The 23,070-nt window shown below is 41.3% G+C and overlaps 1 protein-coding gene across 2 annotated transcripts in view; it reads right to left on the bottom strand.

The window, feature by feature from the left end:
• Positions 1-23,070, bottom strand: part of LOC106571255 (lysophospholipid acyltransferase 2) — a 77,082-nt gene that overhangs the window by 29,692 nt on the left and 24,320 nt on the right. For both annotated transcript variants that reach the window (XM_045695614.1, XM_014144071.2), the window contains exon 2: positions 1,686-1,831. In XM_045695614.1, coding sequence (XP_045551570.1) covers positions 1,686-1,831 — 146 coding nt within the window. The remainder of the gene's footprint in view (positions 1-1,685; positions 1,832-23,070) is intronic.

Here is a 23,070-nt window from a genome sequence, read left to right on the forward strand (position 1 = left end):
CTGCTTGTAGCTCCACAACAAACTCCTGTCTAAGGTTTCACACAACAAATCTCCCAAACAACCCCTGCTTAAACAACCCCTGCTTACAGTGGTCAGTTTATGGAGCAGCAGAGCAGGGTGTCAAATGGGGGTATTGTTTTCCCCTCTAATCGACCTGTTTGGCCATCACAGCTTACAGTGCCTTCAGAAAGTTTTCAGACCCCTTAACTTTTCCCACATTTTGTTATGTTACAGCCTTATTCTAAAACGGATCAAATAGTTTTTTTCCCTCATCAATCTACAGAACATTCCATAATGACAAGGCAAAAAAATAGGTTTAGAAATGTTTGCCAATTCATTAAAAAAAATATTTTAAAAAATATATAATCACATTTACATAAGTTTTCAGACCCGTAAAATAAGTACTTTGTTGAAGCAACTTTGGCAGCGATTACAGTATTGAGTCTTCTTGGGTATGACGCTACAAGCTTGGCACACCTGTATTTGGGGAGTTTCTCCCATTCTTCTCTGCAGATCCTCTCAAGCTCCGTCAGATTGGATGGGGAGCGTCGCTGGACAGCTATTTTCAGGTCTCTCCGGAGATGTTCGCTCGGGATCAAGTCCAGGCTCTGGCTGGGCCACTGAAGGACATTCAGAGACTTGTCCCGAAGCCACTCCTGCGTTGTCTTGGCTGTGTGCTTAGGGTCGTTGTCCTGTTGGAAGGTGAACCTTCACCCCAGTCTGAGGTCCTGAGTGCTCTGGAGCAGGTTTTCATCAAGGATCTCTGTACTTTTCTCTGTTCATCTTTCCTGTCGATCCTGACTAGTCTCCCAGTCCCTGCCGCTGAAAAACATCCCCACACCGTAGGGATGGTGCCAGGTTTCCTCCAGACGGACGCTCGGTATTCAGGCCAAAGAGTTTAATCTTGGTTTCAACAGACCAGAGAATCTTGTTTCCTATGGTCAGAGTCTAAGTGCCTTTTGGCAAACTGTTATGTGCTTTTTACTGAGGAGTGGCTTCTGCCTGGCCACTCTACCATAAAGGCCTGATTGGTGAGTTGCTGCAGAGATAGTTGTCCTTCTAGAAGGTTCTCCCAACTCGACCAAGGAACTCTAGAGCCCTGTCAGAGTGACCATCGGGTTCTTGGTCACCACCCTGACCAAAGGCCTTCCCCCCCGATTTGTTCAGTTTGGACGGGCGACCAGCTCTAGGAAGAGTCTTGGTACTTCCAAACTTCTTCCATTTAAGAATGATGGAGGCCACTATGTTCTTAGGGACCTTCAATGCTACAGACATTTGTTTTGTACCCTTCCCCAGATCTGTGCCTCAACACAATCCTGTCTTGGAGCGCTATGGACAATTTCTTTGACCTCATTGCTTGGTTTTTGCTCTGACATCCACTGTCAACTGTGGGACCTTGTATAGACAGGTGTGTGCCCTTCCAAATCATGTCCAATCAATAGGTAAAAATGCCATAAGTTTCATTTAATTTAGACAGAGCTTTTTCATTGTTAAAGGTGCTAAACATAGGATGTTTTAGAATAAATAAATAAATCCTATGTGTAGCACCTTTAAAATAGCCCTACAACACTCACTCAAGTAATCAAATACTAACGTCAGTTCGGATATGCGGATATTCGATTAACCGTCCCCATCCCTAGTCTGTGTGTGTGTATATATGTGTGTGTGTATGTAGCGAGACTCACCAGCCGAAGCAGAAGAGAGCAAAGTAGAATCCCAGTAGCGTGGCCACCACATGTCTGACGAAGGGACTGGTCTTACTGGGGTGGAGATACAGACGGAACCAGAAGGCTGTCAACAGGGCAAACAACTGGCACACCACAAAGTTGACCTGGAGCAGAGTAAAGAGAGGGGACGGTGGACAGGGAGGGAAAGAGAAAGGAGGGGAGAGGGAGAGAGGAGGGTGGAGAGAGCAAGAGAATGGAAGGAAAGGATTTAAGGAGTGAAAGATGTACATATTGTTATTTTGTTGTGGATGGCGTGTTCATTTTCAGGACCATAATGTAGTTGTGGGCGAGAGATGAGGCCCACTGATCTTTAGCTGTGATTTTGGGATTAATTTAAAGTCCCTTTAAAGATGATGAGATCAGAAATCCAATGTTAACAGCGTGTGGGTTCAATTAGACATGCAGTAACTAACTGTGAAGATAACACATTCACGGAGATGTCTGAACAATGAGGAGCAGCACTACCTAGGTCAAAATGACAGCTTCATCATCTAAAATAGAAGAACCTTCTGCTGTTTACGTTACATGACAGCTAAAATAATCGTGCCATGCAACCACACACATACAGTGCCTTCAGAAAGCCATAAGACCGCTAAATGGTCAATTAATGGTTACCCAAACTATCTGCACTGACCCTATGCACACTCACTAGACTATACAGCGCCTTCAGAAAGTATTCACACCACTTTATTTTTTCCACATTTTATTGTGTTAGTCTGAATTTTAATTTGACTCAATTGAGATTTTTTTTGTCACTGGCCTACACACAATACACCATAATTTCAAAGTGGAATTAAGTTTAGAATTTTTTACTAATTCATAAAAAATGAAAAGCTGAAATGTCTTGAGCCAATAACTTTTCAACGTCTTTGTTGCGGCAAGACTAAATAAAGTTCAGGAGTAAAAATGTAATTAACAAATCACATAATACGTTGCATGGACTCACTCTGTATGCAATAATAGTGTTCAACATTATTTTTTTAATGACAACCTCATCTCTGTACCTCACACATACAGATAATTGTAAGTTCCCTCAGTCGAGCAGTGAATTTCAAACACAGATTCAACCAAAGACCAGGGAGGTTTTCCATGTCCTCGCAAAGAAGGGCACCAATTGGTATATGGGTTAAAAAAAAAGCAGTCATTGAATTTCCTTTGAGCATGGTGAAGTTATTAATGACACTTTGGATGGTGTATCAATACACCCAGTCACTACAAAGATACAGGCATCCTTCCTAACTCAGTTGCCGGAGAGGAAGGAAATCAGGGATTTCACCATGAGGCCAATGGTGACTTTAAAACAATTCCAGAGTTAAATGGCTGTCGTAGGAGAAAACGAAGGATTTTGTTTTGTATTAATACTTTCTGAAGGCACTGTAGACTATGTGCCAATCCAAAGGCAGCTGCCTGCTGCATACCTGCCTCCAGAGGCAGCTACCTTTGTAGGTACTTTTCCCAGTAGGTAACCGACATTTGAGACGGGATTTGAAGGCAGCCTTTTAAGGTACCTTGGGATTGAGAAACGCAAATTTTGACGTCCTGCCTTGAAATGCTGCTTTTTTCCTTGTCAATTGGGACACAGCCATAGCCTGGTTAACCAGACTGAATGACGTTACTCTTGGTCAGCGCAGCTTTCAGTCTGGTTTAACCAGGCTCCTACACACACGCTAAGGATACTGGGTAAAGATGTAGGCCTAAACAACAGAAAGCAGGTTGAGATGTGACTCCCATGCTGCATCCCAAATGGAACACTAATCCTTATATAGTGCACTACTTTTAACCAGAGCCCATGGGGCTTTGACCACAACATATATGGCTCTGGTCAAAAGCAGTGCACTATTAAATTAAATAGGGTGCCATTTGAGACACACCCAAAGCAGGGGCCTGGGCGGCAACACCTGGCTACCCTGGATGCCCTGTAACCCAGATAAAACCGACGTTTCGTTAGCTATTGTGCCAAAATGCCATGGCTAATCAAGAGCCCAGTGGAGCCACAGTAACACACCACGTGAGTCTGGACTGGACAGAGCGAAGGGACCACACACACACACAATAACCAAAGCAGAGTCCTGAGGCCGGTGTGAGCTGAATACCGATGAGCTGGCAGGGATACAAGAGGGGACACCCGTGCTCTCCCTCACTCTCTCTCCCTCTCAGGATCAAAGGTCACCAGACTGGGAGGTGGTCCAGCTCGGAGTCAGACAGTCCGTCCCCTCTGATCCAACTCATCATCGCCCCACTGAAAGCCAATCCCCCTCATCTGATCTGCAGCTCTGCTACCATGTAATGAACGGCACATAGACAGAGGGGTGTCCCAAATGACACTATATCCCTATATAGCGCACTCCTTTTGACCAGAGCCCATAGGGATTAGGGTGCAATTTGGGACGCAGTGGGAGAGGCTAGCACTGGCCCTGGTTTAAGGACAGAACATCCATCTGTCAAACTGCTCTTTTAGGAAATGGTAGAAGCTAGGCATTATGGGGGATTCTTGGCAGCATGTAGTGATTGCAACGCCCCTATGCCCCGGGTGATTCAATCTGCTGCCTAGCGAAGACTAGGAGAGACTGTGGCATCCATCTGAACTCTAGCATTTACCAAATAAGGTCTGTGCCAAACCAAATATACTAGTACTCGGATTCTAGGACTTAACGCACAGTACAGGCTGTCAAATATACATAAAATGCATACATGAATATCACAGGATCATAGCTCGAGTCATGCTTTCCTTAGTTCACATTCTCACCATTCTACCAGGAGTGGGGACAGAAGCACAAAAACAAGCAGTCAAATATACTTACAGTATGCTATATTAGACTCATGGCTGGAGCCAGGTTATCACCTTCTCAGTGCTCTGCAACTACTTCATAATTCAGACGCTAGCCTAGACCAGGATCATTTCACACCATCATGTCTCATTTTAGCACCAACCTCTATAGGGCCTAATGAGAGGTTCAATTTTCTATTCATATTATTATTATTTTTATAATAAAAGATAACAGTTACAGTGGGGGAGTTCTGGGTTTTGAGCAAGATGACTTCCAATTGTCTGCTTCGGTCTCTGCTCTGGTCTGCGCTGGACTCTATGTGCCTCATACTCTGTCCATCTGTATCTCTGTTGATTCTCTCTTCTCTGTCTTGGGGCTTTCTGTGATGTGTGGGTGCGGCCGGTTGAAGCACCACCACAGTGCGTAATATTTTACCGCGAACACTGCAGCAGAAGCAAACTCCTTCCTCCGATACTCTTTTGTCTGAGTGAGGCTACAATACGTCGAGTTTCCCGGGGAAGATGTGAAGCCAGCAGTAGCAAAATTGTGTTTATCAGTTGGTTATTAAAGAAGGTAAACTAATGTTCTGTATGTTAACTATTGCATAAATGTGTTCACGAGTCTCTTATTAAATGTGTATGTTTACTGCTTTTTACTAAATCATGAATGGCTACAAATATTGAATACACATTCGTTCATATGGCCAGAATATTGTATATGCAGTACATTCAGAAGATATTCAGACCCCTTGACTTTTTGTTACGTTACAGCCTTATTCTATAATGTACTTTATCGTTTTTTCCCCCTCATCAATCTACACACAACACCCCATAATGACAAAGCAAAATTGAAATTTACATAACTATTCATACCCTTTACTCAGTACTTTGTTGAAGCACCTTTGGCAGCGATGACAGCATCGAGTCTTCTTGGGTAGGAGGCTACAAGCTTGGCACACATGTATTTGGGGAGTTTCTCCCATTCTACTCGGCAGATCCTCTCAAGCTCTGTCAGGTTGGATGGGGAGCGTCGCTGCACAGCTATTTTCAGGTCTCTCCGGAGATGTTCGATCGGGATCAAGTCCAGGCTCTGGCTGGGCCACTCAAGGACATTCAGAGACTTGTCCCAAAGCCACTCCTGCATTGTCTTGGCTGTGTGCCTAGGGTCGTTGTCCAGTTGGAAGGTTAACCTTCGCCCCAGTCTGAGGTCCTGAGCGCTCTGGAGCAGGTTTTCATCAAGGATCTCTCTGTACTTTGCTCCGTTCATCTTTCCCTCGATCCTGACTAGTCTCCCAGTCCCTGCCGCTGAAAAACATCCCCACACCACGCTTCATCGTAGGGATGGTGCCAGGTTTCCTCCAGACGTGACACTTGGCATTCAGGACAAAGGGTTCAATCTTGGTTTCATCAGACTAGAGAATCTTGTTTCTCATGGTCTGAGTCCTTTAGGTGCCTTTTGGCAAATTCCAAGTGGACTGCCTTGCCTTTTACTAAGGATTTGCTTCCGTCTGGCCACTCTACTATAAAAGGTCTGATTGGAGGAGTGCTGCAGAGATGGTTGTCCTTCTGGAATGTTCTCCCATCTCCACAGAGGAACTCTGGAGCTCTGTCAGAGTGACGATCAGATTCTTGGTCACCGTCCTGACCAAGACCCTTCTCCCCCGATCGCTCAGTTTGGCCGGGCGGCCAGCTCTAGGAAGAGACTTGGTGGCTCCAAACTTCTTCCATTTAAGAATGATGGAGCCCACTGTGTTCTTGGGGACCTTCAATGCTGCAGAAATCTTTTGGTACCCTTTCCCAGATCTGTGCCTCGACACAATCCTGTCTCGGAGCTCTACAGACAATTCCTTCAACCTCATGGCTTGGCTTTTGCTCTGACATGCACTGTCAACCGTGGGAGCTTATATAGACAGGTGTGTGCCTTTCCAAATCATGTCCAATCAATTGAATTTACCACAGGTTGACTCCAATCAAATTGAAGAAAGATCTCAAGGGTGATCAATGGAAACAAGATGCACCTGAGCTCAATTTCAAGTCTCATTGCAAAGGGTCTGAATACTTAGGTAAATAAGGTATTTCTGCTTTTATTTTTAATAAATTTGCAAATATATTAAAAAAAAATGTTTTTGCTTTGTCATTATGAGGTATTATGTGTAGATTGATGAAGAACATTTTTTATTTACTCAATTTTAGAATAAGGATTTAATGTACTAAAATGTAGAAAAAGGAAGGGGTCTGAATACTTATATAAAACACAACAATTTTATTGAGTTACTGTTCATATAAAGAAATCAGTCAATTGAAATAAATTCATTAGGCCCTAATCTATAGATTTTATTTGACTAGGGGCGCAGCTATGGGTGGGTATGGGAGGGCATAGGCACACCCACCTACTGGAGAGCGAGGCCCAGCCAATCAGAATGAGTCAGCATGTCAATTGCACGCTACCTCAAAACTTGAGACATCTGTGGCATTGTGTTATGTGACAAAACTTCACATTTTAGAGTGGCCTTTTATTGACCACAGCACAAGGTGCACCTGTGTAATGATCATGCTGTTTAATCAGCTTCTTGATATGCCACACTTGTCAGTGGATTGATTATCTTGGCAAAGGAGAAATTCTCACTAACAGGGATGTAAACAAATTTGAACACAACATTTGAGGGAAATAAGCTTTTTGTTTACATGGAACATTTCTGGGATACTTTATTTCAGCTCATGAAACAAACACTTTACATGTTCCATTTATATTTTTGTTCAATATATATAGTCTAAATGTTATGGCCTAAAATAAATGGTGTTCATATGGGCAGAATATTGTATATTAATATTTGTTATGGTTATATAAAGGCTGAAGGCTAAAAACAGACTATACTATGCATTTGTTTTAAATAATGTATTTTTGTTTTATCTAGGTTCTACACCATCCATTAACACCAACCATTCACCATAAAACATTTTGTTATTAACGTAAAAGCTTTGCAAAATACAAACAATTATGATGCAAAAATAAGCAGGCCTAAAACATTTACTTCAAATAACCAAAGAATACAGAAATGATAAGAGTAGGCGACATGACAATGCAGCACTATAAAAATAAGCTAATGAACAAATGTCCCGGAAGGTGCTTAGCATTCTGGTCTCATAAGGATTTGAGTTATTGAAAGGGTGGAAATTGATAAGTGTCACAAAGAAGTCTCCAAGTAGGATAGGTGCTAATTTTTCTCAGATGGATTTTGTAGTATTCACAACAGTGGAGGCTGCTGAGGGGAGAACGGCTCATAATAATGTCCGGAAACGGAGCAAATGGAATGGCATCAAACACCTGGAAACGATATGTTGATGTATTTGATACCATTCCACGGATTCTGCTCCAGTCATTACCACAAGCCCGTTCTCCCCAATTAAAGTGCCACCAACCTCCTGTGATTCACCACTGCAACTTAAAAGTGTAGGCAACGCTCTTCAGATAAGACTCCAGCCATTTAGTCATGGTGTAATTCTGAACCAGTGACCTCAGATCCACGGGTCTTTGCCATGGTGGTGGAACGCCAGTAAGTTGCTGCTCCATTCTCGTCACCTCTTTGCCTCAATGAACTTCCAAAATGGTGCAGCGTGTAGCGCCAAGATTAGCCGAAAATGTTTGATGCCAGCCCTCCACTCCATTGTTGGTCTTCGCCAAGTCTTGCAGGACAGCTTCCTAACAGTTCCATTATTCTGAAAATGTGATTAGTAACCATGTTATTGGCGTTGGGCATGCTGTCATCAATAATATGAATAATAAAGCCATTATTATTTTAAACAAGACATACCTATGGGAAACATTGGCTTTCTTCCAATGTGTCTGACATTCTCCCCAAAATTCTCCCCAACCCATGTTGTCTGAAAGTATGTTCTGGGCGCTGAAAGAACCAGGTATTCAGCAAGTGGTGGAAGCATTCGACATCAGCCGGTGGGACAAATGCGAGCGCCTCAGTGTCATCGCCAGCCAGGGTTGGGCGTCACCAATATTATAGTCTAGTGAATATCTCATGCATATTTTTTTGGGGGGGAATGCAAACAATGGGAGCGATGGGAGGTGAAAATGATTTGAATGTGAGAGTGTCCAGCCAGGTCAGGGCAGCGTTTTACAACATTACAATGTCTGCCTTTCCCCCTACATTTCAAATCTAATACGGTATGTCCATAAAATATAGGAAATCTCTTGTGAATCTCACATGCATCTTTTTTGAATGAAAATGGGAACAAAATGGGAAAGAAGGACAAATACTGATTTCAAAACAATGAGACTAAATGAAACGACATAGGTCAAATGGGCGTGGTGTTTTCCTATATTAAATGGGCGTGGTGTTTTCCTATATTAAATGGACGTGGTGTTTTCCTATATTAAATGGACATACCGTATTAGACTTCAAATGTAGGGGGAAAGGCAGACATTTTATATAAACATCGGATTTCTGTGGTCCGAATTTCCTAATAATTTTTGTTTTCAGTTGGTAGGCCCACCCATGCGTCTCTCCTCACTCGGAAAGCCTGCTCACTGAGGTCAATACCAAAGCAGATAATTGTGATTTGATTGAATTGATGTGAATAATGATAATGATGGTGAGAGGATCATTTGAACACATTTACTTTAGGCCATATAAAGAAAAGCTATGCATGATTTAATGAAAAGGAGCTAACAGAAAAAATGTTCACATTCTTTAATAAAATACTCAAACAGAAACAGGCAAGAAACAGCTTGCTTCACAGGTTCCCCGCCAAATAGGCCTACAAGGAAACTCGATGTATCTCGACAATGTTGAGTGCGCAAGGGGGTCTGTGCGCTGCGTAGTACCTTCCAGAAAAAGTTTTGCAAGACAAAAAGGCACGTAAGCGAGGCCGGTCGTGCCTCTCTGACCAGGCTGGGGAGATAAGCATCAACAGTCTGCATAGAGACTTCTGGTCTCTGGACCACGTCACCGGCTGCCACAAAGACACTCACTCAAACCTAAATCACAGTGATTCACTGTGTCCTATTCTCTACATAGGGCTCTGGTCAAAAGTAGTGCACTATATGAAATATGGTGCCATTTAGGACGTACCTACTATGTTATACTTCTATATGGAGATGGGAAAAAGAGGTCACGTAGCGTTTACTTAACAGGAAGCTGACACACACTGCATTACACAAATGACACCCTATTGCCTATACAGCTTTGACCTAGTAATACCAGGATATAGGGGGTCGGGTGCCATAAGGGCCACGGCTTGAAAAGCTAAAGCTCTAACCTCCTTCAGATCCATCCAAAAATCATCCTGCCGTTATCACCAAGCAACAGCTCCAGTAAAATGGTACTAGAATGTGAAACCACTTGGTCACATTCTAGTACCACACACATCCTGCATTTATTTACTAAATCCATTTTATCACATACAAATGCTACAAAAAAATCCAACAGCAAACCATTGAATAAAATAGACACCAAAAAAGGCAATCATTGAAGCAAAACATTTACAGTACACTATTACCCTCAAAAGGTTCCTGTGGTACCTCATGCATAAACAAACTACCTTTTAGTTTATTCAGGCCTACTGTATATGTGCATCCCTACAGGCTTGATTTAATGACTGTGTTTTGTTTCTATGTAAACAGTGGGCTGCCTGGCTCCAAGCGACTACTGGGTGTGGAGTTTGCCTGAGGCATCTGTCCAGACAACTAAAAATGAGAGCAAGACAGCTATTTATAACTAGCATAGGCTTACGTTGCAAACGGCACCCTAATTCCCCATATAGTGCACTACTTTTGGACAGGGCTCTGGTCAAAAGCAGTACACTACAAAGGGAATAGGGTGCTATTTGAGACGCAGCCATAGAAAGTAGCAGCACTTTTACTGGCTGACGTCGTCCATTAGGCTGATTAATTCCAGAGGAAACGTCAGTGAGTGATGTTTAAGTGACGTTATAATAAACCCAACCTCCTTCCTCTTTCTGATTCCACTGAGTGCGTTTCATACACACACACACACACACACACACACACACACGAGCGTGCGCACACACACGAGCGCGCGCGCACACACACGCCATCAATGCCCAAGCTCAAACTCCTCCTTTGTCTTTCCGATTCCACTGAGAGAGAGAAAATGAGTGTCACAAAGCCCCATGCATAATCCATGCAGACCACAGACAGAATACACTTCACAAGTCCCAGTATACTCTTCCACTAGAGCGTGGTCCTGCCTGTCAAATATATGGATGACCTCAATGTCTTCATGGGATTTCTATCTCATCTCTCCTTCCACATACTCCAGCATCAAAATGGCTGTAGTTAGGAAGACGGTCATACTATATATGTGCATAACACACACACTGCAGGTCACATTCTAATATTTATTTTAAATCGGATGAGAGATACAATTGAAGTCGTAAGTTTACATACACTTAGGTTGGAGTCATTAAAACTCATTTTTTTCAACCACTCCACAGATTTCTTGCTAACAAACTATAGTTTTGGAAAGTCGGTTAGGACATCTACTTTGTGAATGACATAAGTAATTTTTCCAACAATTGTTTACAGACAGATTATTTCACTTAAAATTTAGTGTATCACAATTCCAGGGGGTCAAATGTTTACATACACTAAGTTGACTGTGCCTTTAAACAGCTTGGAAAATTCCAGAAAATGTCATGGCTTTAGAAGCTTCTGATAGGCTAATTGACATCATTTGAGTCAATTGGAGGTGTACCTGTGGACGTATTTCAAGGCCCACCTTCAAACTAAGTGCCTCTTTGCTTGACATCATGGGAAAATCTAAAGAAATCAGCCAAGACTTCAGAAAAATAATTGTAGACCTCCACAAGTCTGGTTCAGCCCTGGGAGCAATTTCCAAATGCCTGAAGGTACCACGTTCATCTGTACAAACAATAGTGCTTTGCTGCAGGAGGGACTGGTGCACTTCACAAAATAGATGGCATCATGAAGAGGGAACATTATGTGGATATATTGAAGCAACATCTCAAGACAGTCAGGAAGTTAAAGCTTGGTCGCAAATGGGTCTTCCAAATGGACAATGACCCCAAGCAAACTTCCAAAGTTGTGGCAAAATGGCTTAAGGACAACAAAGTCAAGGTATTGGAGTGGCCATCACAAAGCCCTGACCTCAATCCTATAGAAAATTTGTGGGCAGAACTGAAAAAGCGTGTGCGAGCAAGGAGGCCTACAAACCTGATTCAGTTACACCAGCTCTGTCAGGAGGAATGGGCCAAAATTCACCCAACTTATTGTGGGAAGCTTGTGGAAGGCTACCCGAAACGTTTGACCCAAGTTAAACAATTTAAAAGGTAATGCTACCAAATACTAATTGAGTCTATGTAAACGTCTGACCCACTGGGAATGTGATGAAAGAAATAAAAGCTGAAATAAATAATTCTCTCTACTATTATTCTGACATTTCACATTCTTAAAAGAAAGTGGTGATCCTTACTGACCTAAGACAGGGAATTTTTACTAGGATTAAATGTCAGGAATTGTGAAAAACTGAGTTGAAATGTATTTGGCTAAGGTGTATGTAAACTTTGACTTCAACTGTAAATAGGTAATGCGGGATGTGAAGTCAAGTCAATAAAAAATATTTTGCGTATCATTGCATACTGTACATGGCTCCAACACACACACACACACGGTTCTATTATATACCATTTATTCTACTGCGTGACCAAGTCACTACGCCATTTATATGAGTAAATATAGTATATTTTTACTATGCATACTACCTATTATATTACTTGTTATTTTTGACTTGACTCTTTTATTGCTATTATTGTTATTGCTATTGTACTGCATTGTTGAGGGAGTATTGTTGAGGGGGAGCTGTTGAGGGAGCATTGTTGAGGGAATAAGCACACAAGCATTTCTCTGCACCTTTTATACCTGCTGTAAACTGTGAATGTGATCAATACAATTTGATTCGTTAGTCCAAGCCCCAGGTCTGTCTCAAACTGTCTCTCTCACACACATAAAGAGCTGTTTTGATATTCTGTTTACGTGTTTGCGATGATGAGATTTCCGTCCTCGCACGCAATGTCACCACCACACTCTACCACAGCCAGAAGAAACACGAGCACTACATTAGAGCACATAACCCAACCCTCCTCTGAAACTCAGCCAGCCACAGCCATAGTCAGCTAGCGTCCCAAGTGGCACCCTATCTACTATAGAGTCCTATGAACCCTGGTCTAAAAGTAGTGCCCTATATAGGGAACAGGGTGCCATTTGAGATGCAGCAGGTGTTAAGCACCAGGAAGTGGGGAGCATTACATCAACACTAACACATGCATGACTCCACCTCAGCAACACATAAACACAGACGTCCATTCATTCAGTATGGGCAGGTCCTTTAAAAGGAATACCTCAGGATTTTGGCAATGAAGCCCTTTATCTACTTCCCATGAGTCAGATGAACTCAGATGAACCCGTGATCGGGAGTCCCATAGGGCGGCGCACAATTGGCCCAACGTCATACTGGTTAGGGGAGGGTTTGGCCGTCATTGTAAATAACAATTTGTTCTTAACTGACTTGCCTAGTTAAATAAATTAAAAAATGTCAAAATCCCCAAAGTATCCCTTCAAGACTACAGCCAAGTGTACCCTGAAAAAGGAGGCACATTTCCAACAGCCAGCGTTAAAATGAATACAGTAAATAGTTTATATGCACCCGGGTAGGCAGCGCTGGCTGGGTCTCGGTCTCTCTCGGTCTCTCTCACTAAAAGGGCCCATTATGCTGAGATGTTGACGCACACAGAGAAACTAAGCGGGGTGAGAAGCTAGTCGGGGAGAATCCCTTCATTTTTTTAAACCAGGTTTGCTGTTCACTTGCGCTGTATAAGATGGAAAGGAGTTCCATGCACTCATGGCTCTGTATAATACTGCACGTTTCCTTGAATTTGTTCTGAACCTGGACACCGTGAAAAGACCCCTGGTGGCATGTCTGGTGGGGTAAGTGTAGTGTGTCAGTGCTGTGTGTAAGTTGACTATGCAAACAATTTGGAATTTCCAACTCATTAATGTTTCCTATAAAAACAAGAAGTGACGCAGTCAGTCTCTCCTCAACTCTTAGCCAAGAGAGACTGGTATTAATATTAGCCCTCTGATTACAATGACGAGCCGCTCTGTTCTGGGCCAGCTGCAGCTTAACTAGGTCTTTCTTTGCAGCACTTGACCATATGACTGGACAATAATCAAGATAAGATTAAACTAGAGCCTGCAGGAATTGCTTTGTGGAGTGTGGTGTCAAAAAGGCAGAGCATCTCTTTATTACGGACATACCTCTTCCCATCTCTACAACCATTGAATTTAGAGGTCGACCGATTATTATTTTTCAACACCGATATCGATTATTGGAGGGCCGAAAAAAGCCGATACCGATTAACTGGACGATTTTAAAAAATATATATATTTTATTTATTTGTAATAATGGCAATTACAACAATACTGAATGAACACTTATTTTAACTTAATATAATACATCAATAAAATCAATTTAGCCTCAAATAAATAATGAAACATGTTCAATTTGGTTAAAATAATGCAAAAACAAAGTGTTGGAGAAGAAAGTAAAAGTGCAATATGTGCCATGTAAGAAAGCTAACGTTTAAGTGCCTTGCTCAGAACATGGGAACATATGAAAGCTGGTGGTTCCTTTTAACATGAGTCTTCAATATTCCCAGGTAAGAAGTTTTAGGTTGTAGTTATTATAGGAATTATAGGACTATTTCTCTCTATACGATTTGTATTTCATATACCTTTGACAATTGGATGTTCTTATAGGCACTTTAGTGTAACAGTATAGCTTCCGTCCCTCTCCTCGCTCCTACCTGGGCTCGAACCAGGAACACATCGACAACAGCCACCCTCGAAGCAGCGTTACCCATGTAGAGCAAGGGAAACAACTACTTCAAGTCTCAGAGCAAGTGACGTTTGAAACGCTATTAGCGCGCACCCGCTAACTAGCTAGCCATTTCACATCAGTTACACCAGCCTCATCTTGGGAGTTGACAGGCTTGAAGTCATAAACAGCACCATGCATTGCGAAGAGCTGCTGGCAAAACGCACGAAAGTGCTGTTTGAATGAATGCTTACGAGCCTGCTGGTGCCTACCACCGCTCAGTCCGACTGCTCTATCAAATCATAGACTTAATTATAATATAATAAACAAAGAGAAATACGAGCCTTAGGTCATTAATATGGTCGAATCCGGAAACTATCATCTTGAAAACAAAACTTTTTTTTTTTTTTTCTTTCAGTGAAATACGGAACCGGTCCATATTTTATCTAACGGGTGGCATCCCTAAGTCTAAATATTCCTGTTACATTGCACAACCTTCAATGGTATGTCATAATTACGTACAATTCTGGCAAATTAGTTCGCAACGAGCCAGGCAATGAACGCAAGATCAGTGACACAATTTCATGTTAGCAGGCAATATTAACTAAATATACAGGTTTAAAAATATATACTTGTGTATTGATTTTAAAGAAAGGCATTGATGTTTATGGTTAGAAATTAACAGGCACCGCATCAATTATATGCAAGCCAGAACATGTTAGATAAACTAGTAATATCATCAACCATGTGTAGTTAACTAGTGATTATGTTAAGATTGATAGTTTTTTATAAGATAAGTTTAATGCTAGCTAGCAACTTACCTTGGCTTCTTGCTGCCCTCGCGTAACAGGTAGTCAGCCTGCCATGCAGGCTCCTCGTGGAGTGCAATGTAAGGCAGGTGGTTAGAATAAGAATGTGTTCTTAATCTGACTTGCTTAGTTAAATAAAGGTGTTCAAAATAATAATAATAAAAAAATGTCATTTACATTTTTTTATAATAATTAAATAAAATATATATATTTAAAAAAAAACATAATAATAATAATTTAAAAAATTAATAAAAAATGTAATAAAAATAAAAAATAAGATAAAAAAATTTAAAATAAAAAAATAATAAAATAGGCAAATCGGTGGACATAAATACAGATTACCGATTGTTATAAAAACTTGAAATCGCCCATCCCGATTAATCGGTCGACCTTTAATTGATTCTATGCGTTTGGCCATGATAGTTTACAATCAAAGGTAACACCAAGTCAGTTAGTCTCCTCAACTTGTTCAACAGCCACACCATTCATTACTAGATTCAGCAGAGTCTAGAACTTAGGGAATGATTGTAACAAATACAATGCTATTAGTTTTAGAGATGTTCAGGACCAGCTTATTACTGGCCACCCATTACCAAACAGACTGCAAATCTTTGTTAACTTTTTAAGGCCAGGGTGGGCAGTATCCTGAATTCCGGATGACTGACGTGCCCAAAGTAAACTGCCTGTTACTCAGGCCCAGAAGCTAGGATATGCATATAATTGGTAGCATTGGATGGAAAACACTCTGAAGTTTCTAGAACTGTTAAAATAATGTCTGTGAGTATAGCAGAACTGATACGGCAGGCGAAAACCAGAGGAGAATCCATCTGGAAAAAATATTGAGGTCACAGGCCATTTCAATGCAAGCCTATGGGATATTCAAATGAATTCCTCCCAGATTGCAGTTCCTATGGCTTCCAGTAGATGTCAACTGTCTTTAGAAAGGGTTTCAGGCTTATTTTTTGAAAAACTAACGAGTAGTTGTAGTTTTTCCAAGGTGTCTCTCATTAGAAATGTAGTCTTATTGCGCGCGTGAATGAGGTGCGCGCCCTTCGTTATTTATCTTCCCCATTGAACATACTATTCTCCGTCTTAAATGTTATCGTTTATTTAGATATTAGAGTACCTGAGGATTAATTAGAAACATTGTATGACTTGTTTGGACAAACTTTACTTGTAACTTTTTGGATGCGTTTGTATGCATGTTGAACGAGTCGATTACTAAATCAAGCGTGCCAACTAAACTGACATTTTTGGGATATAAATAAGGACTTTATTATCGAACAACACGACTATTTGTTGTGTAGCTGGGACCCTTGGGATTGCAAACTGAGAAAGATCTTCAAAAAGGTAAGTGATTTATTTTATCGCTATTTGGGATTTTGTGATGCCTGTGCTGGTTTAGAAAAGTATTTTGGTGTGGGGCGCTGTCCTCAGATAATCGCATGGTATGATTTCGCCGTAAAGCCTTTTTGAAATCTGACAACACGGTTGGATTAACAAGAACTTAAGCTTTTAAACGATGTAAGACACTTGTATTTTCATGAATGTTTAATATTAAAAATTTTGTATTTTGAATTTCTCGCTCTGCAATTTCACTGGATGTTGTTGTTGTGGTGGGACGCTACCCCAAAGAGGTTAAAGAAAACCTTCTGAGTTCTATTAGAATCCATGATTTGGCAGAGGTTTAAAAGCCATATCACATACGTTTTCTCAACAACATCAACAAAATGTTATGGTCAATAATATTAAAGGCTCCACTGAAATCTTATTATCAATTTCAGTGCAGTACATGTTGAGTGCCCTTCTCTATAAGCATTTCCAACAGTTTGCTAAGAGCTGGCAGCAAGCTGATAGGTCTGCTGTTAGAACCAGTAAAGACTGCTTTACCACTCTTGGGTAGCGGAATGACTTTGGCTTCCCTCCAGGCCTGAGGACAAATACTTTCTTCTAGGCTCAGATTAAAGACATGACAGATAGATGGAAAGCTATTGAGGATGGTAGCTGACTCTATAGCCAATCCTATGTTGTCAATGCCAGGAGGATTGTTATTATTGATCGAAAACAATACATTTTTCCACCTCTCCCACACTAACTTTACAAAATTCAAACTTGCAATGCTTTTCTTTCATTATTTGTTTTTTTTTTATGCATGAATATACAATTGCTCACTGTTCATTGTGGGCATTTCCTGCCTAAGTTTGCCCACTTTGCCAATTAAGTAATCATTAAAAAAATTGGCAACATCAGATGGTTTTGTGATGAATAAGCCATCTGATTTGATGAAAAATGGATTTGAACTTGTCCATCTGCCCATAATTTAATTTAAAGTCCTCCAAAGTCTTTTCCATCATTCTTTAGATCATTGATCTTGGCTTCATGATACAGATTCTTCTTTTTTTAGGTTTAGTCACGTCATTTCTCAATTTGCAGTAAGTCAGCCAGACAGCTGTGCAGACAGACTTATTAGCCACTCCTTTGCCCCATCTCTTTCAACCAAGCAGTTTTTCAATTCCTCATAAATCCATTGAGACAGTCGGTTTCAATTATCAATAATTGGAATGAAGAAATTTCATAAATTCATCAAGTGCAGCGTCTGGATGCTTCTTAATAATCACATAAGACCAACAAATATTTTTAACATCATCCACATAAGAGTCACAGCAAAATATTTAGTATGATCTATTATATACCATTTTAGCTTTCCTGGATATAGCCACTATATTGTGATCACGGCATCCAATGGGTGCGGACAAAGCTTCTTCCCCCAAGCCATAAGACTCCTGAACATCTAATCAAATGGCAACCCAGACTATTTGCATCCCCCCCTCTTTTACACCGCTGCTACGCTCTGTTGTTATCATCTATGCATAGTCACTTTTATAACTCTACCTACATGTACACTACTGTTCAAAAGTTTGGGATCACTTAGAAATGTCCTTGTTTTTGAAAGAAAAGCAAATTTTTTGGTCCGTTAAAATAACATCAAAATGATCAGAAATACAGTGTAGACATTGTTAACGTTATAAATGACTATTGTAGCTGGAAATGTCTGATTTGTAATGGAATATCTACATAGGTGTACAGAGGCCCATTATCAGCAACTATCACTCCTGTGTTCCAATGGCACGTTGCGTTAGCTAATCCAAGTTTATCATTTTAAAACCATAATTGATCATCAGGAAACCTTTTTCAATTTTGTTAGCACAGCTGAAAATGGTTGTCCTGCTTAAAGAAGCAATAAAACCAGCGTTCTTTAGACTAGTTGAGTATCTGGAGCATCAGCATTTGTGGGTTCGATTACAGGCTCAAAATGGCCAGAAACAAAGAACTTTCTTCTGAAACTCGTCAGTCTATTCTTGTTCTGAGAAATTAAGGCTATTCCATGCAAGAAATTGCCAAGATACTTAAGATCTCATACAACGCTGTGTACTACTCCCTTCATAGAACAGCACAAACTGTCTCTAACCAGAATAGAAAGAGTGGGAGGACCCGGTGCACAACTGAGCAAGAGGACAAGTACATTAGTGTCTAGTTTGAGAAACAGACGCCTCACAAGTCCTCAACTGGCAGCTTCATTAAATAGTATCCGCAAAACACCAGTCTCAACGTCAGCAGTGAAGTGGCGACTCCGGGATGCTGGCCTTTAGGCAGCGTTCTCCTGGCATCCGCAAACCCAAATTCTTCAGTCGGACTGCCAGATGGTGAAGCGTGATTCAGCACTCCAGAGAACGCGTTTCCACTGCTCCAGAGTCCAATGGCGGCAAGTTTTACACCACTCCAGCAGACGCTTGGCATTGCGCATGATCTTAGGCTTGCGTGTAGCTGCTCGGCCACGGAAACCCATTTCATGAAGCTCCCAACGAAGAGTTATTGTACTGACGTTGCTTCCAGAGGCAGTTGCAACCAAGAACAGACGATTTTTATGTGCTACACGCTTCAACACTCGGCAGTCCCGTTCTGTGCGCTTGTGTGGCCTACCACTTCTTGGCTGAGCCATTGTTGCTCCTAGACATTTTCACTACACAATAACAGCACTTGACAGTGACACATTGAAAGTCACTGAGCTGGCTGTGTGCTCGATTTTATACACCTGTCAGCAACGGGTTTGGTTGAAATAGCCGAATCCACTAATTTGAAAGGGTGTCCACATGCTTTTGTATATATAGGGTATATTAATAAGGGCTATTTTCAGCCCTTTCCTGGGTAGCTTATCAGAGATAGACATAATATGAAAAAGAGCAAACAAAGTGAGAAAAAGAAAATCCATTCAGCAGTCCATTAATCAGTTGTCCTCAGACTCCATCCTGGTCTAATGTGGAGATTCTGCAATTCTGTCCACAACCATGTTGTTCTGCCTTGATTGTCCCTCGAGATAATCTGAATTCTCAGTCATTGTCATCATGGACTCAGATACAGAACAGATGACTTAGAGATTTCTATCATCTTGCCCTTCTCCTGTTAAAATCATTTATTTAACTAGGCAAATCAGTTAAGAATAAATTCTTATTTACAATGACGGCCAAACCCTCCCCTAACCCGGACGATGCTGGGCCAATCGTGCACCGCCCTATGGGACTCCCAATCACGGCCGGTTGTGATACAGCCCGGGATTAAACCAGGGTCTGTAGTGATGCCTCTACCATTGAGATGCAGTGCCTTAGACCGCTGTGCCACTCTGGAGGCCAAATTGAGCTGACCCTGGGAGAACTGTAAATAGTTCTTCAGGTCCTGGACCTCTCTGGTCAGGTCGTCCATTCTTTTATTAAACTGAACAAAATAAGCGCATCATGGAACAATTTCAAAGATTTTACTGAGTTACTGTTCATATAAGGAAATTTGTCAATTTAAATGAATAAATTAGGCCCTAATCTATGGATTTCACATGACTGGGCAGGGTCACAACTATGGGTGGGCATATTACAGACAGAAATACTCCTTAGCACACCCCCACCCCACCCAGACGATCCCGCACGTGAAGAAGCCAGATGTGGAGGTCCTGGGCTGGTGTGGTTACACGTGGTTTGCGGTTGTGAGGCTGGTGGGACGTACTGAAAAATGCTCTAAAACGACGTTGAACATTCATTTCTCTGGCAACCGCTCTGGTAGACATTCATGCAGTCAGAATGCCAATTGCATGGTCCCTCAAAACTTGAGACATCTGTGGCATTGTGTTGTGTGACAAAACTGCACCTCTGTAACGATCACACTGTTTAACCAGCTTCTTGATATGTCACACCTGTCAGGTGGGGGGATTGTCTTGGCAAATAAGAAACGCTCACTAACAGGAATGTAAACAAATTTGTGCACATCATTTGAGAGAAATAAGCTTTTTGTGCATATGGAACATTTCTGGGATCTTTTATTTCAGTTCATGAAACCAACACTTTACATGTTGCATTTATATTTGTGTTCAATATATATAAATCTGAATTCATCATTTCTGTAGCGCGCATATATATATATATGCTACAGAAATTGGTTCAGTTATGGCCTAAAATAAATGTGTTCATATGGGCAGAATATTGTAATCGTGGCCAATATACATTGTCCATATGGGCAGAATAATTGTATAGGAATACGTTCATATGGTTATATAAAGGCTGAAGTCTAAAAATAGACTATACATTTATTTTAAATAATGTATTTTATATTTTATCTAGTTTCTACACCATGCATTAACACCAACCATTCACTATGAAACATTGATTTATTAATGAAAAGGGAAAATAAGTAGGACTAAAACATGTTTTATTTCAGCTCACGAAACATGGGACCAAGACTTTGCATGTTGTGTTTATATTTTTGTTCAGAGTTGTTGACTCCACCAGTATTTGGACAAAATACTTGAAGTTATTTTCTTGTTGTTGTAACAACTGCGTGTAGAACTCTTCTTGTTCGTTTAAAAGACCCTTCACCTGTGATAGAGAGGCACCACTTTCCTCAACAGTACTCCTGCTGGCTTTGGTCTTTGTCATGGTAGAAATGTAGGTTACGCCGTTACTCCTCGCAGTTCCAGACAGGGCAGGTTGCAGGGAAGCTTGAAAACAACAACAACAAACAGGGATCTAGACAGCCACAAGCCCAGGACAATCCGCAGTCTCAGCCACAATGGCTAACCGCGTTGCAGGCTGGGTTCAACTCCTCAAGAAACCCCAGCTTGCTTGATAAGCAGATAGCTAGCTGCTACGCCAAACAGCTCACTGGACAGATCGTAGCAGTCCCAGCAACTGATGCCAACCACCTTGCACGTGATCCAAACTCAAAAGCTAGCCAGTAAGTAACTAAACTTTTTCCAACACCTTCCAAAACAACAAACTTTCAAAAACAACAAACCGAGCTCTCCCTCATTCCACGTTAAACAGGAAGTATAGTTGCATTCCTTCTTCCTTCTCTGTTGCCATCTTTAACTTATTAACTTCTTCAGGATTCCTGCTCGATGGTTGAGCTAACATAGGCTAATGTGATTAGCATGAGGTTGTAAGTAACAAGAACATTTCCCAGGACATAGACATATCTAATTGGTAGAAAGCCTACATTTTTATTAAGGTAACTGCACTGTCCAATTTACAGTAGCTATTACAGTGAAATAATACCATGCTATTGTTTGAGGAGAGTGCACAGTTTTGAACATGAAAAGTTATTAATAAACAAATGAGGCACATTTGGGCAGTCTTGATACAAAATTTTGAATAGAAATACAATGGTACATTGGATCAGTCTAAAACTTCGCACATACACTGCTGCCATCTAGTGGCCAAAATCTAAATTCCACCTGGGCTGGAATAATACATTATGGCCTCTCTCTTACATTTCAAAGATGGTAAAAAAAAATACATTTTTGTATTACTTTTTACCAGATCTAATGTGTTATATTCTCCTACATTCCTTTCACATTTCCACAAACTTCAAAGTGTTTCCTTTCAAATGGTCCTTAGAAAAAGCATATATTGCTTCAGGGCCTGAAGTTAGATTTGGGTATGTCATTTTAGGCGAAAATTGTAAAAATGGGGCCGATCCACAATATGTGAATTCAGCGATCGTTTGGCAAGACAGGGAGGGAGGGGAGTGAATAAGAAATCATAATGAACATTCCCGATCATACTTCATCCAGCTTGCCTGTTGCTGTCTGTGACACATCAAATAGCTACTGTGTTCTGTTGTGGAGCCCTGGGTTACGTCCCAAATGGTGCCTTATTTCCTATATAGTGACTACTTTCGACCAGGAACCATATCGCTCCGGTATAAAGTAGTGCACTAAATAGAGAATAGGGTGTCCTTTTGGACACAGATGGCCTGGTCTGCTTTGGTCGCTTGACAGCAGGAAGGGGGGAGCCATCAAAGCCCTTATCTCCTTTGCTCTGTTTGGACAGCTTGTGTTCAGCATGGCTCAGGCATACACAATGATAATGCAAGAGCTACATGGCGAGTGACAATAGTGTGGAGAGAGGAGTGTGTACAGTAGGTTTCCACATTAAAGAGCTTGTGATTGTATCCATGTACAAGTGTTTTATGAGCACTTCAATGCTTTACTATGCTGGATTGGCCACACACACACACACACCTCCCTCTCAACATGAAAGACAAAAAGGATAAAACAGGGGAAGAGCTTCATTAAAAGTGCCGGGTATTAAAAACCAAATGAGCCAAATGGCGACCTACTCCCTACATAGTGCACTACTTTTGATTAGAGACCATAGGGCTCTGGTCAAAAGTAGTGCACTATATAGGAAATAATAGGTTGCCATTTGGGACTCTGACATTAACACCATGTCAGATGAAAATCCAAAGCTATTCTGGCTGTGTGTTTGAGCCCATTCCTCCAACCCATTCCTACTGGAGGTTCAACTCTGGTCACCCTGCTGAAGTGGAGAAATGAATGCAGAGACTGGAGAAAAGAT

The sequence above is a fragment of the Salmo salar genome, chromosome ssa15 (assembly GCF_905237065.1).
Source record: "Salmo salar chromosome ssa15, Ssal_v3.1, whole genome shotgun sequence".
NCBI classification, from domain to species: domain Eukaryota; kingdom Metazoa; phylum Chordata; class Actinopteri; order Salmoniformes; family Salmonidae; genus Salmo; species Salmo salar.